This window comes from Pelophylax lessonae (assembly GCF_965119305.1).
Source record: "Pelophylax lessonae genome assembly, chromosome: 3".
In the NCBI taxonomy this organism is placed as follows: Eukaryota; Metazoa; Chordata; class Amphibia; order Anura; family Ranidae; genus Pelophylax; species Pelophylax lessonae.
The window spans coordinates 181,303,370-181,325,816 of NC_138770.1; the positions used below are offsets into that span (position 1 = coordinate 181,303,370).

The 22,447-nt window shown below is 42.7% G+C and overlaps 1 protein-coding gene across 1 annotated transcript in view; it reads right to left on the bottom strand.

Annotated features, from left to right (window-relative positions):
- The window catches only part of LOC309551259 (galactose-3-O-sulfotransferase 2-like), a gene marked incomplete at its 3' end in the record, with an annotated part of 71,858 nt that extends 56,497 nt beyond the window's left edge, over positions 1-15,361 (bottom strand). Inside the window, exons 1-2 of the mRNA XM_082251781.1 lie at positions 15,215-15,361; positions 376-471 (exon numbers count right to left, since the gene is read on the bottom strand). Of these exons, the coding sequence (XP_082107907.1) occupies positions 376-471; positions 15,215-15,243 (125 nt within the window). The 5' untranslated portion in view covers positions 15,244-15,361. The remainder of the gene's footprint in view (positions 1-375; positions 472-15,214) is intronic.
- Positions 15,362-22,447: the final 7,086 nt, after the last annotated feature.

Genomic DNA, 22,447 nt, shown 5'->3' on the forward strand with positions numbered 1-22,447 from the left:
CCCTCCTATGTCAGCCACAGTTTAATCCTACAAGCCTGGCCAAGGCCCCTTTCTTGTTGTTTTTTTTTTTTATTTTATGTACTAAATTATGATGACATATTCTGTGGCGCAATATTGTACATGTATCTAACCTTTTTCTGACTCCAGTGTATCGATGTACAATAAACTATTTTAACAAGAAAACATCTAATAAAGTATATCTTATTTCAAATTTGTCTGCAACAGTAAAAACACACTTTAGATCACACAGAGATTAGTGGGAGCTGTTTTTGGCTTTTAACTTTACTTAACTGTACATGTCTTCGCAGTAAATATTTATCTGATGAATTATATTAGAGCTCCACACTTATTTGGTTTGTTTATAAATCCACTTACCTGTCTGGGACTTTGAAACACCAAATCTGTAGAATTAGGAGCATTGTACCAGTTACAATGAGAACAGCACCTACACTTTTCAGATGCAGAATATTGCTGTAGAAATAATATAAATAATATATTTATTTAGGCTTTGTGGCAATTATAATCACATAGAGTAAATGTCAGAAGGAATGAACCAGTTATTTCCTGTCACATGACCTTGACCTATCCACAAGTTTTTTCTGCAGCAATCTACAGAGAACACCTCAAAGGGAATATATTACATGCCCCATGCTAGGAAGTATTTCCATCAAAATAATATGGTTTACAGAAGATATATATATTATATATAGATCAACTTTAAAGAATTACTAATACTTTTCAGGAAATATAATTCAGGTCCTTCTTGTAATTTTTTTCCAGGAAAACTAGCCTTCAACATCAGATGGTCTTTAGACATACAAGATTAAGGTGACTACCAAAATTTCAGATTGCCTATACATTAAATTGTCTCTGGTGGTGAATAGAAAGAGAGCCATCGGACATCCCAGAGGTGGTCTAATCTAAAAAAAATGCAATCCAACTGATTACTAGTTTTCTGGTCAGCTGTGGTCTAAAACTAGCTACATTAGGGGACAATTATGTCATGTGTTTGGATAGCCCAGTGTTTCTCAACTCCGGTCCTCAGGGCACACTAACAGGCCAGGTTTGCAAGAAAACTGAAATACATCACAGGTGATATCATTTACTGCTCAGTGATTGCAGTATTCTAGTCTGCATCTCCCCAAGGTAATACTTAAAATCTGGCCTGTTAGTGTGCCCTGAGGACCGGAGTTGAGAAACACTGGGATAGCCTATGGGAAAATGTACTAAAGGTGTGACTTTCCATTAGATCCTAGATACTAGGTACATCTGCAGAGTGCCTCCAAAACCTTTAGAAAGATGGAGACTTTAATAGTATAGGAGGAGGAGGCATATCCCCTTCAACGCACACAGCAGTGGTAGTTGTCTAAAAAACCCATCAATAGGCTTAAGCACAGTTTATACAAGGGGCTGAGAGTATGCCTAAGTCTTTACCAATACCAAGTACCAAGAAAGTCTGTATTTCCATAGGAACTTCTGTAGGACCACAGGCCCAGGCAAGGACTGGTACATTATTGCTCTGATATGCTATAATAAAGTATACTATTCAGCCAAAGATAGGTTTATACTAGTGATCGACCGATATCAGTTTTTTGTTGCCAATACCGATACCGATATTTTGGAGATCGCATATCGGTATTGGCCGATATTGGCCGATATATTGTGCATTTCAAATTTTGCAAAATAAACACAAACTTCGACACAAATCTGTTACTGAACATGCTAATCTTTATTTTAACATTAAGGGCTTGTTCTTCACACCTTAACTGCATGAAAACTGATAGGAAAAGTGAACTTGCAGGGACATCAGTTTCACATCATCTGATTGTGCATTAATGCATAATAAACTGCTGCAGCAGTGCACTCACTTACTGCTGTCAGGTAAACTCCAACAGTTTGGCTAATCAGCGAACTCGCGCATTGGCGCGAATACGCATGCGCGGCCAACTCCGGGCAAGATCAACTAAGAACGTGCGTGCGCCAATGAGCACACACACACGCAGGACGTGACGGCGCTTGGCGCCAAACGGCCTATTTAAACTCAGCAATGACAGGCACTAGTTGCTGGATGATCTTCAGCTCCCTGTGTCCCTTGTGCCTTGTTTTTGCCTTTATCTTGGATTTCCTGTTGCCGACCCGGATTGCTTGACCATCGACTCTTCTTGATACCTCTGGCTTTTGACCCTTTGGCTTGTCCCTGGACTTTCCCTGTTTTCTCCAGTGTCTGACCCGGCTTGGCTATTGACTCCACTTTACCAGTCTCCTGTGGGCTATCCAACTTACCTTGTTCCTGCAGCACACCTGCCTGGCTTGTCAAGTGTTCCAGATCCGCCTTGGACCTATCACCCATTGGCCTCAACCACCATCTGGCCATCCCAGCCGGCAACCCGTGCTACTTCGGGCACAGCACTCCCTGTCTCACCTCCAGGGGTGTTCTGCACCTAGCCGCAAGGGGAGCCCTCTCTACACTCCGGCTTCAGATCAGGTACGTGACACTGCAATAATTTAAAATCCCTACTGCAGTGCAGTCAGTGCAAAACTGCTAGAAAAAAAGCTAGGCAACAGCTAGACAGTGGATTGGACTGGAGTCAGTGGACTACTGCTGCAGTAGGGCACTCACTGCAACTACTACAGTCAGTTCAAAACTGCTAGAAAAAAAGCTAGGCAACAGCTAGACAGTGGATTGGACTGGAGTCAGTGAACTACCGCTGCAGTAGGGCACTCACTGCAACTACTGCAGTCAGTGCAAAACTGCTAGAAAAAAGCTAGACAAAAGCTACACAGTGGATTGCAGTAAACACTACTACTACACTTTTCAATAATCCCAGTTAAGTAGAACAATATTTTACTGAAGAAAGCAGAACATTTCAGCATGTCCATGGTCACCTGTTAAACGGCTTCTGTTTTGTTCATATTATGCTGCCACTTCATTAACATGTTTAGGAGGAGAGGAGGACAAAGGAGTGAGAGAGGTATCTTCTAGCCTGGGAAGCAAGTCTTTTGTAGGGTGTCTCATTTTCTTTCCACCACTGAAGAGGATCACTACTTCTGTCAATTACTGGTTCCTGAAGATGAAGTTCATCATCCCTGGCTCATTGCAGATTCAGAAGAAATTGAATCCTCCACATGAGGCCCCAAGAAAACACTGAAAATGTCCTGATCAATTCGACCACGATGAAGATGATTCTCTTCTGTTCATTGACTTATTTTTGGACATTTTTCTGTTTTTGCAGCATGCTGCTCTTTCAGATTATAAAAATGATGTTCTGGACTTGTCTTTTCGGCAGGAACCTCCTGCGCCTCCTGTTGAATATCTTCTGTCAGCCATTGTTTTGCCTTAGCCACTACATCATCAGAAGAGAAAGCATGGTTCTTGTATTGAGGATTCAAAAGACTTGCAAGCACAACATTTTTAATCTCTTCATGATTCTCAAAACATATATCAATCAAAGCTCTTTGGCTTGACAGACCATCATTTGAAAGTTGGAGGGTGTTGTGTGCCATGACACTGATAGAACATAGAAACATAGAATGTGTCGGCAGATAAGAACCATTTGGCCCATTTAGTCTGCCCAATATATCTGAATCCTATGAATAGTCCCTGGCCCTATCTTATATGAAGGATAGCCTTATGCCTATCCCATGCATGCTTAAACTCCTTCACTGTATTTGCAGCTACCACTTCTGCAGGAAGGTTATTCCATGCATCCACTACTCTCTCAGTAAAGTAATACTTCCTCATGATGTCTGATATATCAGCAAGCCTCATTCCTTTCCACATGTTTGCTCCACTGTCTCAAAGTAGCACAAGCATCACTCGGTCTTTGTTGATTCCCCAGTCTTCAAGCATGCCTAGAAACATTTCTCCACTGTACTCAGTGTGGGATCCTTGCATCACTTTTGTATTCAACACCAATTGCCTTTTTGTCCATCCGCTGTCAATGAAGTGGCATGTAAGAATCATTAGTGACTTTGACTCTGTTTGTCCTGATGACCAGCAGTCAGTCATGAATAAGAGTGAGTTGCCGGCATTCTCTGGTTGCAGCATAGCCTTTACTTTCTCAACGACCTTTTGGAGAATCTTTCCCAGCATTTTGGTTCGATAATACTTCTCACTCTTCGGTGTGTAACTTGGCCCAAGTATGGACATCAACCGCTTAAATCCTGAGTCAGACGCCATTGTAAATGGCTGGTTATCAGTGACAATCATCTCTGTGATTACTCTGTCCAGCAGTTAGGATCTTCTATCTCAATCTAGACAGTTACACCTGTTTTTTTTTTTTTTTAGAAACATATCTGTTATTGTTGCCTGGGATAATGTAGGAGGTATTTCAAAATCATTTTGTTTTTTCTGTGCTGCATGATATAATTGATTATGATGAACTCTTAGATGGGCCCAGAGATTTGACACATTTTTGTTTTTTGCAGTTACTGATCCCATGCTTATATTGTTTGTGCATGTGTTGCACACTGCTGCTTTTCCTGGAGATGGTTGAGACGAGAAATAGTCCCAGACCACACTTTTACTTTTTCTGTCCTCATCCATCTCCAAAATGGCTGGCTGGCTGGCTGCTGGCCTGGCACCCTGCTGTGGGTGGCTTGCTGGCACCCTGTTGGGGGTCAGTCGGTGGCTGACGCCTAGCAGTGTGGGTGGCTGGCTGGCACTCTGTTGTGGGTCAGTGGCTGACGTCTGACAGTGTGGGTGGCTTGCTGGCACCCTGTTGTGGGTCTGTAGCTGACTCCTGGCAGTGTGGGTGGCTTGCTTTCTGGCACCATATTGTGGAGTGGCTGGCTGCTGTCACCTTGTTGTGGGTCAGTGGCTGATGCCTGGCAGTGTGGATGGCTTGCTGGCACCCTGTTGTGGGTCGGTGGCTGACGCCTGACAATGTGGGTGGGTTGCTGGCGCCCTGTTGTGGGTCAATGGCTTACTCCTGGCAGTGTGGGTGGCTGGCTAGCACCCTGTTGTGGGTTGGTGGCTGATGCCTGGCACTGTGGGTGGCTTGCTGGCACCCTGTTGTGGGTTGGTGGCTGATGCCTGGCAGTGTGGGTGGCTTGCTGGCACCCTGTTGTGGGGTGGCTGGCTGCTGTCACCCTTTTGTGGGTCGGTAGCTGACGCCTGGCAGTGTGGGTGGCTGGCTGGCACCCTGTTGTGGGTGGCTGGCTTGCTGGAACACTGTGGTGGGTGGCTGGCTTGGTGTCACCCTGTTGTGGGTTGATGGCTTGCTGGAACACTGTGGTGGGTGGCTGGCTTAGTGTCACCCTGTTGTGGGTGGTTGCTTGCTGGAACACTGTGGTGGGTGGCTGGCTTGGTGTCACCCTGTTGTAGGTGGCTTGCTTGCTGGAACACTGTGGTGGGTGGCTGGCTTGGTGTCACCCTGTTTTGGGTGGCTGGCTTGCTGGAACACTGTGGTGGGTGGCGGTCTGGCTTGCTTGAACACTGTAGTAGGTGGCTGGCTTGGTGTCATCCTGTTGTGGGTGGCTGGCTGGCTTGCTGGAACACTGTGGTGGGTGGCTGGCTTGGTGTCACCCTGTTGTGGGTGGGTGGCTGGCTTGTTGGAACACTGTGGTGGGTGGCTGGCTTGGTGTCACCCTGTTGTGGGTGACTTGCTTGCTGGAACACTGTGGTGGGTGGCTGGCTTGGTGTCACCCTGTTGTGGGTGGCTGGCTTGCTGGAACACTGTGGTGGGTGGCTGGCTTGCTAGAACACTGTGGTGGGTGGCTGACTGGCTTGCTGGAAAACTGTGGTGGGTGGCTGGCTTGGTGTCACCCTGTTGTGGGTGGCTGGCTTGCTGGAACACTGTGGTGGGTGGGTGGCTGGCTGGCTGGCTGGCTGGCTTGCTGGAACACTGTGGTGGATGGCTGGCTTGGGGTCACCCTGTTGTGGGTGGCTGGCTTGGTGTCATTCACCCTGGCCTTTTGTGTGTGGCTGGCTTGCTGGAACACTGTGTGGTGGCGGGTGGCTGGCTTGGTGTCATCTGGGTGGCTGGTTTGCTGGAACCCTGTTGTGGGGTGAGTGGCTAGCTGCTGGCACCCTGTTGTGGGTTGGGTGTCTGGATACTGGCCTGGCACTCTGCTCTGTTGTGGGTCGGATGGCTGGCGGCTGGCACCCTGTGGTAGGTGGCTGAGGCCACCTACCACAGGGTGCCAACACCATGAGCACTGTGACCAGGCTGGCTGCACACGAGGCTGTCATAGGCATGGGAGTAAGACTTAGAAGGCAGAACCTGTGCAGCGCGCGGTAAAATGACGTCATGTATGCACCATGCAGGCATGGGAGGCAGTCTTAGAAGGCAGAACTGCCTTATTAAAGGCTTACCTATAGGTACAACTTCCATAGAGGGTTTACAACCTCTTTAATAAATATTTATCCAGGTTTCCCTTTCTTGCACCCAGTTTTGGTTGTTCAATGACCCAAAACTTGAGTTGCTGTGGTTCCTTACTATGCACCTGTCGCATATGTTTAGCCAAGGTTCTATTTCTATTGAGTCTTGCCCACATATATTTTGGGGCACGGACACTTGACTGCGTACATCACTCCTTCTGAGCTGCAATTGAAAAATGATTTCTATTGGATCATTGTGTCATCCTTTTGGTTTACAAATTCCTTAGTTGTCGGGATTTATGTGCATGCCTTGCATATCTCTTTGATTTTTTTCCCCCTCCTTTATGTAATTAAAGGATTCTGGGGAAGGACACCATGCAGGTCCTTGATGTCATGTAAGATATTCTAATATCGTTTGAAAATTTACATTGAAAATCTAACCCGACTGATTAGAATATGAGCCAATGATTCGAAACATAGAATGTGTCGGCAGATAAGAACCATTTGGCCCATCTAGTCTGCCCAATATATCTGAATCCTATGAATAGTCCCTGGCCCTATCTTATATGAAGGATAGCCTTATGCCTATCCCATGCATGCTTAAACTCCTTCACTGTATTTGCAGCTACCACTTCTGCAGGAAGGTTATTCCATGCATCCACTACTCTCTCAGTAAAGTAATACTTCCTCATATTACTTTTAAACCTTTGCCCCTCTAATTTAAAACTGTGTCCTCTTGTGGTAGTTTTTCTTCTTTTAAATATGCTCTCCTCCTTTACCGAGTTGATTCCCTTTATGTATTTAAAAGTTTCTATCATATCCCCTCTGTCTCTTCTTTCTTCCAAGCTATACATGTTAAGGTCCTTTAACCTTTCCTGGTAAGTTTTTTCCTGCAATCCATGTACTAGTTTAGTAGCTCTTCTCTGAACTCTCTCTAGAGTATCTGGAGATATGGCCTCCAGTACTGCGCACAATACTCCACGTGAGGTCTCACCAGTGTTCTGTACAGCGGCATAAGCACTTCTCTCTTTCTACTGCTTATACCTCTCCCTATACATCCAAGCATTCTGCTGGCATTTCGTGCTGCTCTATTACATTGTCTTCCCACCTTTAAGTCTTCTGAAATAATTACTCCTAAATCCCTTTCCTCAGATACTGAGGTCAGGACTGTGTCAAATATTCGATATTCTGCCCTTGGGTTTTTATGCCCCAGGTGCATTATCTTGCACTTATCCACATTAAATTTCAGTTGCCAGAGTTCTGACCATTCTTCTAGTTTTCCTAAATCCTTTTCCATTTGGCGTTTCCCTCCAGGAACATCAACCCTGTTACATATCTTTGTGTCGAAGACCTGCCTGTGTGTCCCTTTTCTTTTGTTTGTCAACCAAAAAACTTTCTCTTGGGATGTCTTTTACCTTTTGATATGATCTTTTAAGGTCATGCATTTTTATAACCCCTCCGTGAAAACCATTCCATTAGCAAGGAGCTCTCTGTCTGGAAAGCCTGCTCCGTTGAGCAATTTTGTTTGGCTCACATAAATTGGCCAGTGGGTATACCCTTTTTAAGGGATGCTGGGTGGTTGCTGTCCCAGTGGAGTAGGGCATTTGTGGATGTTGATTTCCGATATATTGTTGTCTGAATTGAGTCCTGGGCATCCCTTCTAAATGACAGATCTAAAATATTGATACTGATGTAATGGATCTTACGCGTAAAGTACATGCCAATCTCATTCTCATTCAGACAATTCACAAACTACACAAAAGTTTTTTTTCTGGCCCTTCAACAAGATGTATATATCATCTATAACGCATACCCAGAGAAGGATCCTTGATGTATAATTATCCATAGCTTCACTGAATACCAAAGTGCACTCCCACCAGCCCAAAGATAGGTTGGCATACGTTGGCGTACATGCAGTGCCCATGGCAGTGCACTTCTGCTTCTTATATATTTTTCCATCAAATAGAAAGAAGTTGTGTTCCAGTCTGAACTTAATAGTTCCAGAAAACAACTCCTCCCGCATCCAAAAAGAATCTGCATGCCTGTAAGCCCAAATTGTGTCCGATATTGCTGTATAGGGCTTCAACATCCAGGTTCGCTAGCATGTATCCAAGACTATGTCAGCTTGTTCACAAAGTCCCTTGTGTCTCCTTAATATAGGATGTTAATTTGTGGACGCATGACAAAGTCTATATATTTTCTAGCTCCTTCTGTCAGTTTGTCGTTGCCGGATACAATTGGATGACCCGGAGGTCTGCCCTGCTGTTTGTGCACTTTAGGGAGAGCGTAGAAGGTTGCTATAGTAGGGTAATTATTGATAATAAAAGCATGTTCATCCATGGAAAGTATGCCTCTCTATCAATTGCTCTTTTAACCTCCCTAGCGGTATTCCCGAGTGTGGCTTGGGGTTAATATTCAGTGCCAAAAGCGGTAACCCCGAGCCACACTCAGGATTACCCCAGAATGAAACTCACCTTCTCTGCGATCCTCTGCTGTCCTTACCAGCCTTCCTCCAGCCTTCCTCCAGCCATTCTCCAGCTGTGTGTTAGGCCAAAGCCGTTACCTGTTTTCCGGTTCCCTTCCCTGCGAGCGCCGCGTCGCAGGTGGGTGAAACCGGCAGGAGATTTAAAAAAGAAAAAAAATTACATGATACAGAACTGTTAGGATTACAATTTTGTATTATGCCTTTCCACCTGGTGGCTTTTCCAGTGCCCTGCCTGTACTTTTTGCAGTACTTTGTGCCTGGAAAATTGAGAACGTCCATAGCGTCCAAAAAGCGTTCTTTTAGCTCAAAAACGCTTTTGTACGAACTGGAAAACAGCGATGGTGAATCAGAAATATTTGAAGAACTGAGCGATAGCGATTCGTGGGAAAATTCGTTATTGTATCTTAGTTATATGAGTTATTCCTAAGAATTACAGGCCTAAAATATAAAACAACATATTTCAATGCAAAACAATGTACCACTTTTAGCACAAAAATTCTGACATAATCAGACCGCCAGGGAGGTTAAAAATACCTCTCAGTTCTTCTAGGTATTCTGGTGTGGGATCTTTTAATAACACTTCATAATTAACTTCATTACTCAAGATGTCATGACACATCTTGAGGTAGAAGTGTCTCTCTATCAGGACAATGTTTACACCCTTGTCTGCTAGCTTAAACACCAGTGACTTATTATTTCGCAATTCTTATAGAGCTTTCCATTCTGCAAAACGATGAATTAAAGGATTTTTGCCTGCCTCCCCTCTTTTCCTACAGTTACTGTAAGTCCCTCTCAACTAGTTTGACAAAAAGCTGAATGTGACTTCCCTGTGGGAATGGAAGAGTATAGATACTACTAGTTTTAAATGGGGAGAAGGGGGGCCCACTACATCACTACTTCCTCCCTCACATTCCTTTTGTAGTGACTCCAACAGTCTCAATGCCTCAATATCCTTTGCTGTCATATCATTAGTTTGCTGGATCGGTTTATCCTCATACTCTTTTCTTAGTGCTAGTTTCCTGGCAAATAGATTTAAATCCTTTACCCATTCGAATAAATCAAAATCCTGAGTGGGTACAAATGATATGCCTCTTTTAAGCGCCGCCAAATGCGCTTTTGTAAGTCTCAAATGAGACAGAAAATAAACCTGCAAATCAACCTTGGTGGATGTTGATGGATCTATTTTTGTTTGCTGCACCCCCCTCTTGGTTCCCGTGTATCTCCATTTTTCCAGATTCCTCAGATGTTGTGGTTGTCCTAAAAAATGATCATCTCTATTTCTTGGGGGTCTTGTTTTGCCCCTCCTACCTAGACCTCTGAATTGGGGTTTGTTTATAGCAGGGATGTGACTCCTTGGAGTCACTAGGTCACTCCATCCCACCCTCTGTGCCTGAATTCTCAGACTCACAAGTGGTCTCTGAGTCTGAACTGTAGGCGGGTTGTGGGATCCCCCCCCCCTCCATTTTCCAAGCTTAGTTATAGGCCCTCCCATTCCCAAAGTCTTCGGAATCCCTAATAATTTTTTTGTGTTTTTTCACTCTAATTAACTCTTTACGTTTTTAACCCTGTCTTTGTAATTTCTCTTCCAGTTTCTTAAACTCTGGATAATCTTTATATTGGAGGATATTGGTCTGTTCGGCTTTCAGTTGGGCATTCAGCTCATCTGACTGGGATTTCTCAAAATCTAACAGATATTGCATCATTCTGAAAGTATTATCAGTTTGTAATTTGTCCCAGCCTGCCATGAATTCTGGATTTTCAGTGTGGGTATGAGGCCCGATCAAATTCTCAGACCACGGACCGTGATTTGCTTCTTTATATACATGTCCAAGCTTGCCACCTCTCACTAGCATCTTTATATCTTTTATAGGCTCGCTGTGTGCGTCTGAATGTCTCATGAATATTTGTTTCTTTTGGCACAGCAAGTGCCTCATTTGAAAATACTTGGCTGGCTTCCAGACAGAGTGACTCAAAGTAAATTCCTTTCTCAGGGAAGCCTGCCAGTTTGAGATATCTGGCCCAGGTAGAGGCTTAAGCCCCGGTTCACACTTATGCGACTGCGGGAAGGCTGCGAATCTGCAGCCTGTTCCCGCATCGCACACGCACCCCCGGCAGTTCACACTGCCATATGCGATATGCTGGGGGTGTCAATGTAATCTTAACGACACCCCCAGTTTGATCGCATATCGCAGTGCGATCGTGCAGTTCGCACAGGATCGGATCGCACAAGTGTGAACCGCTGTGCGATCCGATCCTGATGCGGCTGCCAAAAAGGGTCCCTGTGCGTGTTTGGTGCGGCTGAGGTGCGAATTTAGCCATACAAACTGTATGGCTAAACTCGCACCGCACAGCTGATCGCATGTAATGTCGGAGCAGTGCGCTTCGACATTACATGCGAACCCCGCACACGCACAAGTGTGAACCGGGGCTAAAACAAATGCAAAAAAATTATAATCAACACAGACTAATACCTGAAGTTTAGCAAAAAATACCAGACTGGCAACAAACTGAAGCTACACTGAACAAAGGATGCATTCCCTTACGTACCATAAACCATAGGTATTTAAATTATAACTTTTATTCATACCTGTAAAACATTGTCTGGACTGTATACATGTACAATAAGGGAAGGTTCAGTGTAGCTTCAGTTCAGTGTAGCTTCAGTTTGTTGCCAGTCTGGTATTTTTTGCTAAACTCCAGATATTAGTCTGTGTTGACTAACTTTCAGGTGCCAGACACCTTGCAATCACCTTCTATGGGTACCCAGCTGAGGAATACTTACAGATACCCACAGTCGGGGTATAAGTTTAGAGTGCACTCAAGAACATTATTATTGCATTAGCTGGGTCTATCCATGCTCACTGCTAATTACCTTATTTCAATTTTTATTTGACATTTCTACAGTTCACTTGTTTCATACTGTAATAAGGCAGTTCAATGGACCTAATTCTGCCTCTTAAAGAGTTATATTGTTTGATGCCAATTTACCCATTCATTATAGTACAGTTTCTTAATCTACCATGTGGTGGTCTGTGGTCTATTTTCTGTGCATTGTTTTAAAGTGGAAGCTCATTACTGCTTTAGTCACACAGGTGTGAGCAAGGCTCATGTCACAGCCAGGTGTGTCAGTGGGGAACATGCCGTTTACTGAGTCACGGCAGAATAGAGAATACTTCATCGCCGGCAAATCCTGCAGGGGTAAGCTCTACACTATAATGCACACAGCGTTATGTGGCTTTATAGAACACTGCAAGAGAAAGAAGCCGCCTATTGATTAGAGCAGTGTTTCTTAATCTTTTTTCAGTAAAGGCACCCTTTAAAAATGATGGAGAATCTCGAGGCACCCTTTTAAAATTATGGACAGTCTCGAGGCACCCCATTCTAAAATGTAAAAACGATTCTAATAGTTTTACAAATTGCAGCAACCTCCACAAGTTCAAGTAGGACACCCAACGTTAGAGGTGATTTATTCTTCCAAAGCAAATACACTTTTGCAAACTGGTACTGACTAGTATTTCAATGTTTCTCCATCACTCAGCTAATGTGACCCCACCATTTATAAAGAGGGGCAGAGGAGGGTCATTTAAAGATGCTATGCAGGCAACTGGGATCTTTCTTATTAACTGATGATGCCATTGGTCATTAGGACGCCGGCAGCTAGAAGGCTGTAATGGTGCACAATGAAAACCTGTGACAGTTTAACTAAAAAGCAACCTTCATCCACATGCCAGCTTATATTCAAATTTTGGACAATTTTCAAGTATTTTGCCAAAGCACCCCCTGAAGAAACCTCAAGGCACCCCAGGGTTTCTTTGCACCCTGATTGAAAAAAGGCTGCATTAGAGTGTTTAAATCAGCTTCTGAAAGTGCTTTAAAAAGAAGGGTTCAAAATAATTTTAATTGACATATGTAGGCATCATGATTACTTAGCAGGCTGGAGGCAGAGAAGTTAAACATAAAGGCACAAACCAGAATCTCAATCAGGAAGTGTATAACCTGTCTGACAATGCAGTGTGTCAGAGGTGCATAAATCACAGTTCCACAAGAAGGAACTGTTCGACCCGAGTTACAATGTGATTGAAGTTTTAAGATAAACTAAGCTGATAAAAGAATATTAAAGGAAATAAAAGAGGTAAAAACATTTCTTCAGATTGTCATTATGTTATAGTATGTCTGAACTAACTTTGAAGCAGAGAAATGTATTTGAAAAATAATGCAAAATAACATTAAAGTCAGCCTTTAAGAGGGTTGGCAAAGTTTCAGAATGATCATTAATATTGGCAAAAAAATGGTAAATGTTCTTTGTAAACTAAATAAAAAACATCCTTCTACCCATTAAAATCTTTGATCTGCCTGACTCCTCCAAGGTTTTGTTGCTAATCACACCAGATTTAAAAAAAAAAAAACAAAACATGTCATTAGAAGATCTAGAGTCATATTTGTTGCATTTTGGAAGTTTTTGCTGTGTTTATGTGAAGAAAAGTATATTTTATCAGTTGGATTATATAGAAATGTCTAATTAGTGTCCAATAGTTGGGGGCAAGTCTTTGATGTAAGACCACAAAGACTGCTAGTAATGTCCATAAGGAAAAAGACCAGTAAAATGATTGGCTATTTCTGAAATTAAAAGGTGGGCAAGGGTGGTCTTATTACAAATTAATTATATGATATGATTTAATGTTATTGTAATCAGTGAAGAACATAGCTTCCAGATTAGAGGAATGATGATCATGAAGACCCACAAAGTGAGATCCTGATTTGCCTGAGCATTGCTTCTGCTACATACAGTGGACTGGAATAAATCCTATATTTAAAATATTGGTACTGGCCATAGAGCAACATACAGTGTATTTTAACATGAAGAATGGTCATACATGACATAAATTATACAACACAATCCAAGCACATCTTGTGACAAGAATATTTGGGTCATTTTAACGGGATGAGAGTAAGTGCTTTTGAGAGTTAGAAGTGCTTATATCATTTGCAATCAAAGTCACTAAAGGGCACTTGCTTAAGAAAGATATTTGACCCCCCCCCCCCCCTTGCCTTAAAAAACTACACCTCAACAAACACTTAATCACTGTGTATAGCTAGATGAAAATGAAGTGTAGCTTTTGTACAGTTTGCTGAACTCTGGTCCAATAATAGGCAACTGGGATCAGGTACCGCTTTCACTTTAAGTTGAATTGTTAACCTCACTGACCTCTGAAGTTTCAGACACTGTGGAACAATTCACCCACAATAATCACAGCAGGAGCCCTAAAGGTACCTCACCTTGCTTTCCACTGAGCAGGGTGAGCTGTCAAGAGATAATGAGTTTAGTACTTGTATTAAAACTCATTTAATTATATTAAGAATATATACATACTTAAATGTTTATACCCTGGCCACCTGTTTACTTTAAAGTGACACTAAACTCTAGTTTAAAAAAAAAAACTTCTATTGCTTTTAGCCAGTCTTTTTTTTTTGCTGCTGTGATCCATCTTCTTGAGTTAGAAGGTGGCTAGGTTCATTCTCCATGGTACCACTCTATGTAGGAATGTAGCCACCCTGTCTTGCTCACTTCTGAGATTGACTAAGGAATATGGACTATGGGATTTCTAGTGTACACAGACCAGTGCTCACAAAGGAAGTTATAAGGAGGCAGAAAAACCCAATAAAAAACCATTAAAAAAAAAAAAAAATTACAGGGCCATTATTGAATGTACATGAATTATTTTTGTAGAATAATGATGATATTTAGTGTCATTTCAAGCACATGATATATTTTTAAATGAATAGCCTACAAAAACGTTGTATGAAAAATCTTCATTTTCTTTCCCTTTCTCTGCTACGGGGGCTGGAGAGAGTGATGCCAGAAGAATCTTTGATCAAGGAACGTGTATTCCTAATTTGTAAACCACCATCTGTACATTTTGACTATATTAGGCTCACTAAAAGCAAGTCAAATGACTAAAAGCAAGCCCACCTACTGCACTTCTGTACTTGACTACATTGATAAAACCGACAATTACTGCTGGAGATAATACTGTACAGTATCTTTGTGCACCAAGTCTGCCAAGCTGTACCTCAAATGGCAGAACAGACTGCCCTTTGGGTTAAGCAAAAATATACATTGTACTTTTTGTAATGAAAATAGAAAAAGGAAAGGTATAATAATTTATGAATAAACCTAAATAATTTTGAAATGAACTTTCACTGGCAGTTCATTTTTTTTTTTTATCTTAAGACACCAAGGTGCAGTGATTCTTACTAAAGTGTCTGCATGTAATGTGCAATATACACCAGGATTCATTTTTATAACATGAGTCATATTTTACTTAAATTACAACATTTATACAATATACAGGTACAGGATACTGAAAGTTAGTCAATAATAGATGTAAATGTCACACTTTTCTTACCCGCAATGATCCCTTTGCTTTGACATCATGAAATAGCACTTCACAGCAATCACTGTTAAATAAGATCTTTCTCACACCACCAGGATTTCCGTTTCATAGATTTATATCCTTATTCCACGTCATCATTCTAAATTCTTGTATGATCTGTCTCCTGTATTTGCTCACATCTCTACTTACTCTGTGTACTCAGGTAGGAGCTCTCCACTTTCATTCTCTCTTTAATAGTTTACATACTCCTGCAAGTCAGTTGCTTCTCAAGTTGCTCCGTCAACCATGACCCAATGGAAATTTTTCATCCCTATTTAATAGGTTATCAAGATTGTACATGAGTGTAGATTAACCATCCTAATATCTGCAAATAGTTTCATTTTTATAAGTATCATTTTTAAAGCTGTACTTCACCCCTTTTAAAAAAAAAAAAAGTAAAAGTCAGCAGTAGTGTTGAGCGAACACGGACTGTATTATTCAGGTCCGTACCGGATAATTGGATTTTTGCCACCCGGACACGGACCCGAATACTGTACTGTATGTTCGGGTTTAAAATCCATGTTCGGTAATTTTATTTCCTGTTTTGTATGTAATGGCGCGCTTTTAATGGCGGGCTTTCAACAGCCAATCAACAAGCGTTTAACTGGTGTGCCTTAAGCCATCCCAGCCATGCCTACAAATGTATTAGTAGCTGTGATTGGCCATCTGAAGCATGTGACCCATGTCGTTATAAGTTCGAGAGGCACAGCGCGGTGCATCATTCTGCTGTAGTGTAGGAAGAGAGCACACATCATACGTGCTGGCTGCTGCTGATTAGGGACAGACAGTGAAAAATTGTGCCCGAAAAGAATGCAGGGACAGGTCGGAGTGTAGGCAGGGAAAGATATTTGTGCATTTTAGGGACAGGCTGGAGAGATTAGGCAGGGACAGAACAATCGTCCGTTAGCGATCTACATCGATATTGCTGTGTGGGGGGTGGTGCATTGAACGATCTTTTTGCCCTCACTTGAGCCCACTGAGGAGGAGGAGGAGGAGGGAGAAAAATATATATTTTTATCAGTCTGTTGTGTGCAGCGTTCAGCTATATTTTACTACAGATTGCTGTACTAATCTGCTATTTAAAAATTACAAAGTTAAAGGGGAATTTTTTTTTCCCTTCATAGCCTGCTGCTGAGCTGACCGTGACATAAAACATAAGACACTGCTGTGTTCACATGTGCTATTGAAAAATCACCAATTTTATTATACTTTTTTCTATTCTGCTATTCAATCTACACCCTTTTGGGGTAAAAAAAATTAAATTGCGGCATAGTCTGTATCGGTACGTGTGAGATACACCTTCCAAATTTTTGGGGTGCATCTTCCACCGCCGAGGATTGCAGGGTGCTTCAGTTTGCCTCCTGTTCCGAACTCCTCCTACTCCTCATCCTGCCTTTAGGGTACAAAAAATTGTAATCGGGGCCTAGTCTGGGATGGTACGTGTGAGATACACCTTTTTATATCATATTTTCTATTCCGCTATTCAATCTACACCCTTTGGGGTAAAAAGAATTAAATTGCGGCATAGTCTGTATCGGTACGTGTGAGATACACCTTCCAAATTTTTGGGGCGCATCTTCCACTGCCGAGGATTGCAGGGTGCTTCAGTTTGCCTCCTGTTCTGAACTCCTCCTACTCCTCATCCTCCCTTTAGGGTACAAAAAATTGTAATCGGGGCCTAGTCTGGGTTTGTACGTGTGAGATACACCTTTTTATATCATATTTTCTATTCCGCTATTCAATCTACACCCTTTGGGGTAAAAAGAATTAAATTGCGGCATAGTCTGTATCGGTACGTGTGAGATACACCTTCCAAATTTTTGGGGCGCATCTTCCACCACCGAGGATTGCAGGGTGCTTCAGTTTGCCTCCTGTTCCGAACTCCTCCTACTCCTCATCCTGCCTTTAGGGTACAAAAAATTGTAATCAGGGCCTAGTCTGGGTTTGTATGTGTGAGATACACCTTTTTATATCATATTTTCTATGCCGCTATTCAATCTACACCCTTTGGGGTAAAAAGAATGAAATTGCGGCATAGTCTGTATCGGTATGTGTGAGATACACCTTCCAAATTTTTGGGGCGCATCTTCCACCGCCGAGGATTGCTGGGTGCTTCAGTTTGCCTCCTGTTCCGAACTCCTCCTACTCCTCATCCTGCTTTTAGGGTACAAAAAATTGTAATCGGGGCCTAGTCTGGGTTTGTACGTGTGAGATACACCTTTTTATATCATATTTTCTATTCCGCTATTCAATCTACACCCTTTTGGGGTAAAAAGAATTAAATTGCGGCATAGTCTGTATCGGTACGTGTGAGATACACCTTTCCAATTTTTTGGGCGCATCTTACAATGCCGAGGATTGCAGGGTGCTTCAGTTTGCCTCCTGTTCCGAACTCCTCCTACTCGTCATCCTCATCCTGCCTTTAGGGTACAAAAAATTGTAATCGGGGCCTAGTCTGGGTTTGTACGTGTGAGATACACCTTTTTGTATCATATTTTCTATTCCGCTATTCAATCTACACCCTTTGGGGTAAAAAGAATTAAATTGCGGCATAGTCTGTATCAGTACGTGTGAGATACACCTTCCAAATTTTTGGGGCGCATCTTCCACCGCCGAGGATTGCAGGGTGCTTCAGTTTGCCTCCTGTTCTGAACTCCTCCTACTCTTCATCCTCCCTTTAGGGTACAAAAAATTGTAATCGGGCCTAGTCTGGGTTTGTACGTGTGAGATACACCTTTTTATATCATATTTTCTATTCCGCTATTCAATCTACACCCTTTGGGGTAAAAATAATTAAATTGCGGCATAGTCTGTATCGGTACGTGTGAGATACACCTTCCAAATTTTTGGGGCGCATCTTCCACTGCCGAGGATTGCAGGGTGCTTCAGTTTGCCTCCTGTTCTGAACTCCTCCTACTCCTCATCCTCCCTTTAGGGTACAAAAAATTGTAATCGGGGCCTAGTCTGGGTTTGTACGTGTGAGATACACCTTTTTATATCATATTTTCTATTCCGCTATTCAATCTACACCCTTTGGGGTAAAAATAATTAAATTGCGGCATAGTCTGTATCGGTACGTGTGAGATACACCTTCCAAATTTTTGGGGCGCATCTTCCACCACCGAGGATTGCAGGGTGCTTCAGTTTGCCTCCTGTTCCGAACTCCTCCTACTCCTCATCCTGCCTTTAGGGTACAAAAAATTGTAATCAGGGCCTAGTCTGGGTTTGTATGTGTGAGATACACCTTTTTATATCATATTTTCTATGCCGCTATTCAATCTACACCCTTTGGGGTAAAAAGAATGAAATTGCGGCATAGTCTGTATCGGTATGTGTGAGATACACCTTCCAAATTTTTGGGGCGCATCTTCCACCGCCAAGGATTGCTGGGTGCTTCAGTTTGCCTCCTGTTCCGAACTCCTCCTACTCCTCATCCTGCCTTTAGGGTACAAAAAATTGTAATCGGGGCCTAGTCTGGGTTTGTACGTGTGAGATACACCTTTTTATATCATATTTTCTATTCCGCTATTCAATCTACACCCTTTGGGGTAAAAATAATTAAATTGCGGCATAGTCTGTATCGGTACGTGTGAAATACACCTTCCAAATTTTTGGGGCGCATCTTCCACCGCCGAGGATTGCAGGGTGCTTCAGTTTGCCTCCTGTTCCGAACTCCTCCTACTCCTCATCCTGCCTTTAGGGTACAAAAAATTGTAATCGGGGCCTAGTCTGGGTTTGTACGTGTGAGATACACCTTTTTATATCATATTTTCTATTCCGCTATTCAATCTACACCCTTTTGGGGTAAAAAGAATTAAATTGCGGCATAGTCTGTATCGGTACGTGTGAGATACACCTTTCCAATTTTTTGGGCGCATCTTACAATGCCGAGGATTGCAGGGTGCTTCAGTTTGCCTCCTGTTCCGAACTCCTCCTACTCCTCTTCTTGCTTTTAGGGTACAAAAAATTGTAATTGGGGCCTAGTCTGGGTTTGTAAGTGTGAGATACACCTTTTTGTATCATATTTTCTATTCCGCTATTCAATCTACACCCTTTGGGGTAAAAAGAATTAAATTGCGGCATAGTCTGTATCAGTACGTGTGAGATACACCTTCCAAATTTTTGGGGCGCATCTTCCACCGCCGAGGTTTGCAGGGTGCTTCAGTTTGCCTCCTGTTCCGAACTCCTCCTACTCCTAATCCTCATCCTGCCTTTAGGGTACAAAAAATTGTAATCGGGGCCTAGTCTGGGTTTGTACGTGTGAGATACACCTTTTTGTATCATATTTTCTATTCCGCTATTCAATCTACACCCTTTGGGGTAAAAAGAATTAAATTGTGGCATAGTCTGTATCAGTACGTGTGAGATACACCTTCCAAATTTTTAGGGCGCATCTTCCACCGCCGAGGATTGCAGGGTGCTTCAGTTTGCCTCCTGTTCTGAACTCCTCCTACTCCTCATCCTCCCTTTAGGGTACAAAAAATTGTAATCGGGCCTAGTCTGGGTTTGTGCGTGTGAGATACACCTTTTTATATCATATTTTCTATTCCGCTATTCAATCTACACCCTTTGGGGTAAAAATAATTAAATTGCGGCATAGTCTGTATCGGTACGTGTGAGATACACCTTCCAAATTTTTTGGGCGCATCTTCCACCACCGAGGATTGCAGGGTGCTTCAGTTTGCCTCCTGTTCCGAACTCCTCCTACTCCTCATCCTGCCTTTAGGGTACAAAAAATTGTAATCAGGGCCTAGTCTGGGTTTGTATGTGTGAGATACACCTTTTTATATCATATTTTCTATTCCGCTATTCAATCTACACCCTTTGGGGTAAAAATAATTAAATTGCGGCATAGTCTGTATCGGTACGTGTGAGATACACCTTCCAAATTTTTGGGGCGCATCTTCCACCGCCGAGGATTGCTGGGTGCTTCAGTTTGCCTCCTGTTCCGAACTCCTCCTACTCCTCATCCTCGTCCTGCCTTTAGGGTACAAAAAATTGTAATCGGGGCCTAGTCTGGGTTTGTACGTGTGAGATACACCTTTTTGTATCATATTTTCTATTCCGCTATTCAATCTACACCCTTTGGGGTAAAAAGAATTAAATTGCGGCATAGTCTGTATCAGTACGTGTGAGATACACCTTCCAAATTTTTGGGGCGCATCTTCCACCGCCGAGGATTGCAGGGTGCTTCAGTTTGCCTCCTGTTCTGAACTCCTCCTACTCCTCATCCTCCCTTTAGGGTACAAAAAATTGTAATCGGGCCTAGTCTGGGTTTGTATGTGTGAGATACACCTTTTAATATCATATTTTCTATTCCGCTATTCAATCTACACCCTTTGGGGTAAAAAGAATTAAATTGCGGCATAGTCTGTATCGGTACGTGTGAGATACACCTTCCAAATTTTTGGGGCGCATCTTCCACCGCCGAGGATTGCAGGGTGCTTAAGTTTGCCTCCTGTTCCGAACTCCTCCTACTCCTCATCCTGCCTTTAGGGTACAAAAAATTGTAATCGGGGCCTAGTCTGGGTTTGTACGTGTGAGATACACCTTTTTATATCATATTTTCTATTCCGCTATTCAATCTACACCCTTTTGGGGTAAAAAGAATTAAATTGCGGCATAGTCTGTATCGGTACGTGTGAGATACACCTTTCCAATTTTTTGGGCGCATCTTACAATGCCGAGGATTGCAGGGTGCTTCAGTTTGCCTCCTGTTCCGAACTCCTCCTACTCCTCATCTTGCTTTTAGGGTACAAAAAATTGTAATCGGGGCCTAGTCTGGGTTTTTAAGTGTGAGATACACCTTTTTGTATCATATTTTCTATTCCGCTATTCAATCTAGACCCTTTGGGGTAAAAAGAATTAAATTGCGGCATAGTCTGTTTCAGTACGTGTGAGATACACCTTCCAAATTTTTAGGGCGCATCTTCCACCGCCGAGGATTGCAGGGTGCTTCAGTTTGCCTCCTGTTCCGAACTCCTCCTACTCCTCATCCTCATCCTGCCTTTAGGGTACAAAAAATTGTAATCGGGGCCTAGTCTGGGTTTGTACGTGTGAGATACACCTTTTTATATCATATTTTCTATTCCACTATTCAATCTACACCCTTTGGGGTAAAAATAATTAAATTGCGGCATAGTCTGTATCGGTACGTGTGAGATACACCTTTCCAATTTTTTGGGCGCATCTTACAATGCCGAGGATTGCAGGGTGCTTCAGTTTGCCTCCTGTTCCGAACTCCTCCTACTCCTCATCTTGCTTTTAGGGTACAAAAAATTGTAATCGGGGCCTAGTCTGGGTTTGTAAGTGTGAGATACACCTTTTTGTATCATATTTTCTATTCCGCTATTCAATCTACACCCTTTGGGGTAAAAAGAATTAAATTGCGGCATAGTCTGTATCAGTACGTGTAAGATACACCTTCCAAATTTTTGGGGCGCATCTTCCACCGCCGAGGATTGCAGGGTGCTTCAGTTTGCCTCCTGTTCCGAACTCCTCCTACTCCTCATCCTCATCCTGCCTTTAGGGTACAAAAAATTGTAATCGGGGCCTAGTCTGGGTTTGTACGTGTGAGATACACCTTTTTGTATCATATTTTCTATTCCGCTATTCAATCTACACCCTTTGGGGTAAAAAGAATTAAATTGCGGCATAGTCTGTATCAGTACGTGTGAGATACACCTTCCAAATTTTTGGGGCGCATCTTCCACCGCCGAGGATTGCAGGGTGCTTCAGTTTGCCTCCTGTTCTGAACTCCTCCTACTCCTCATCCTCCCTTTAGGGTACAAAAAATTGTAATCGGGGCCTAGTCTGGGTTTGTACGTGTGAGATACACCTTTTTATATCATATTTTCTATTCCGCTATTCAATCTACACCCTTTGGGGTAAAAATAATTAAATTGCGGCATAGTCTGTATCGGTACGTGTGAGATACACCTTCCAAATTTTTGGGGCGCATCTTCCACCACCGAGGATTGCAGGGTGCTTCAGTTTGCCTCCTGTTCCGAACTCCTCCTACTCCTCATCCTGCCTTTAGGGTACAAAAAATTGTAATCAGGGCCTAGTCTGGGTTTGTATGTGTGAGATACACCTTTTTATATCATATTTTCTATGCCGCTATTCAATCTACACCCTTTGGGGTAAAAAGAATGAAATTGCGGCATAGTCTGTATCGGTATGTGTGAGATACACCTTCCAAATTTA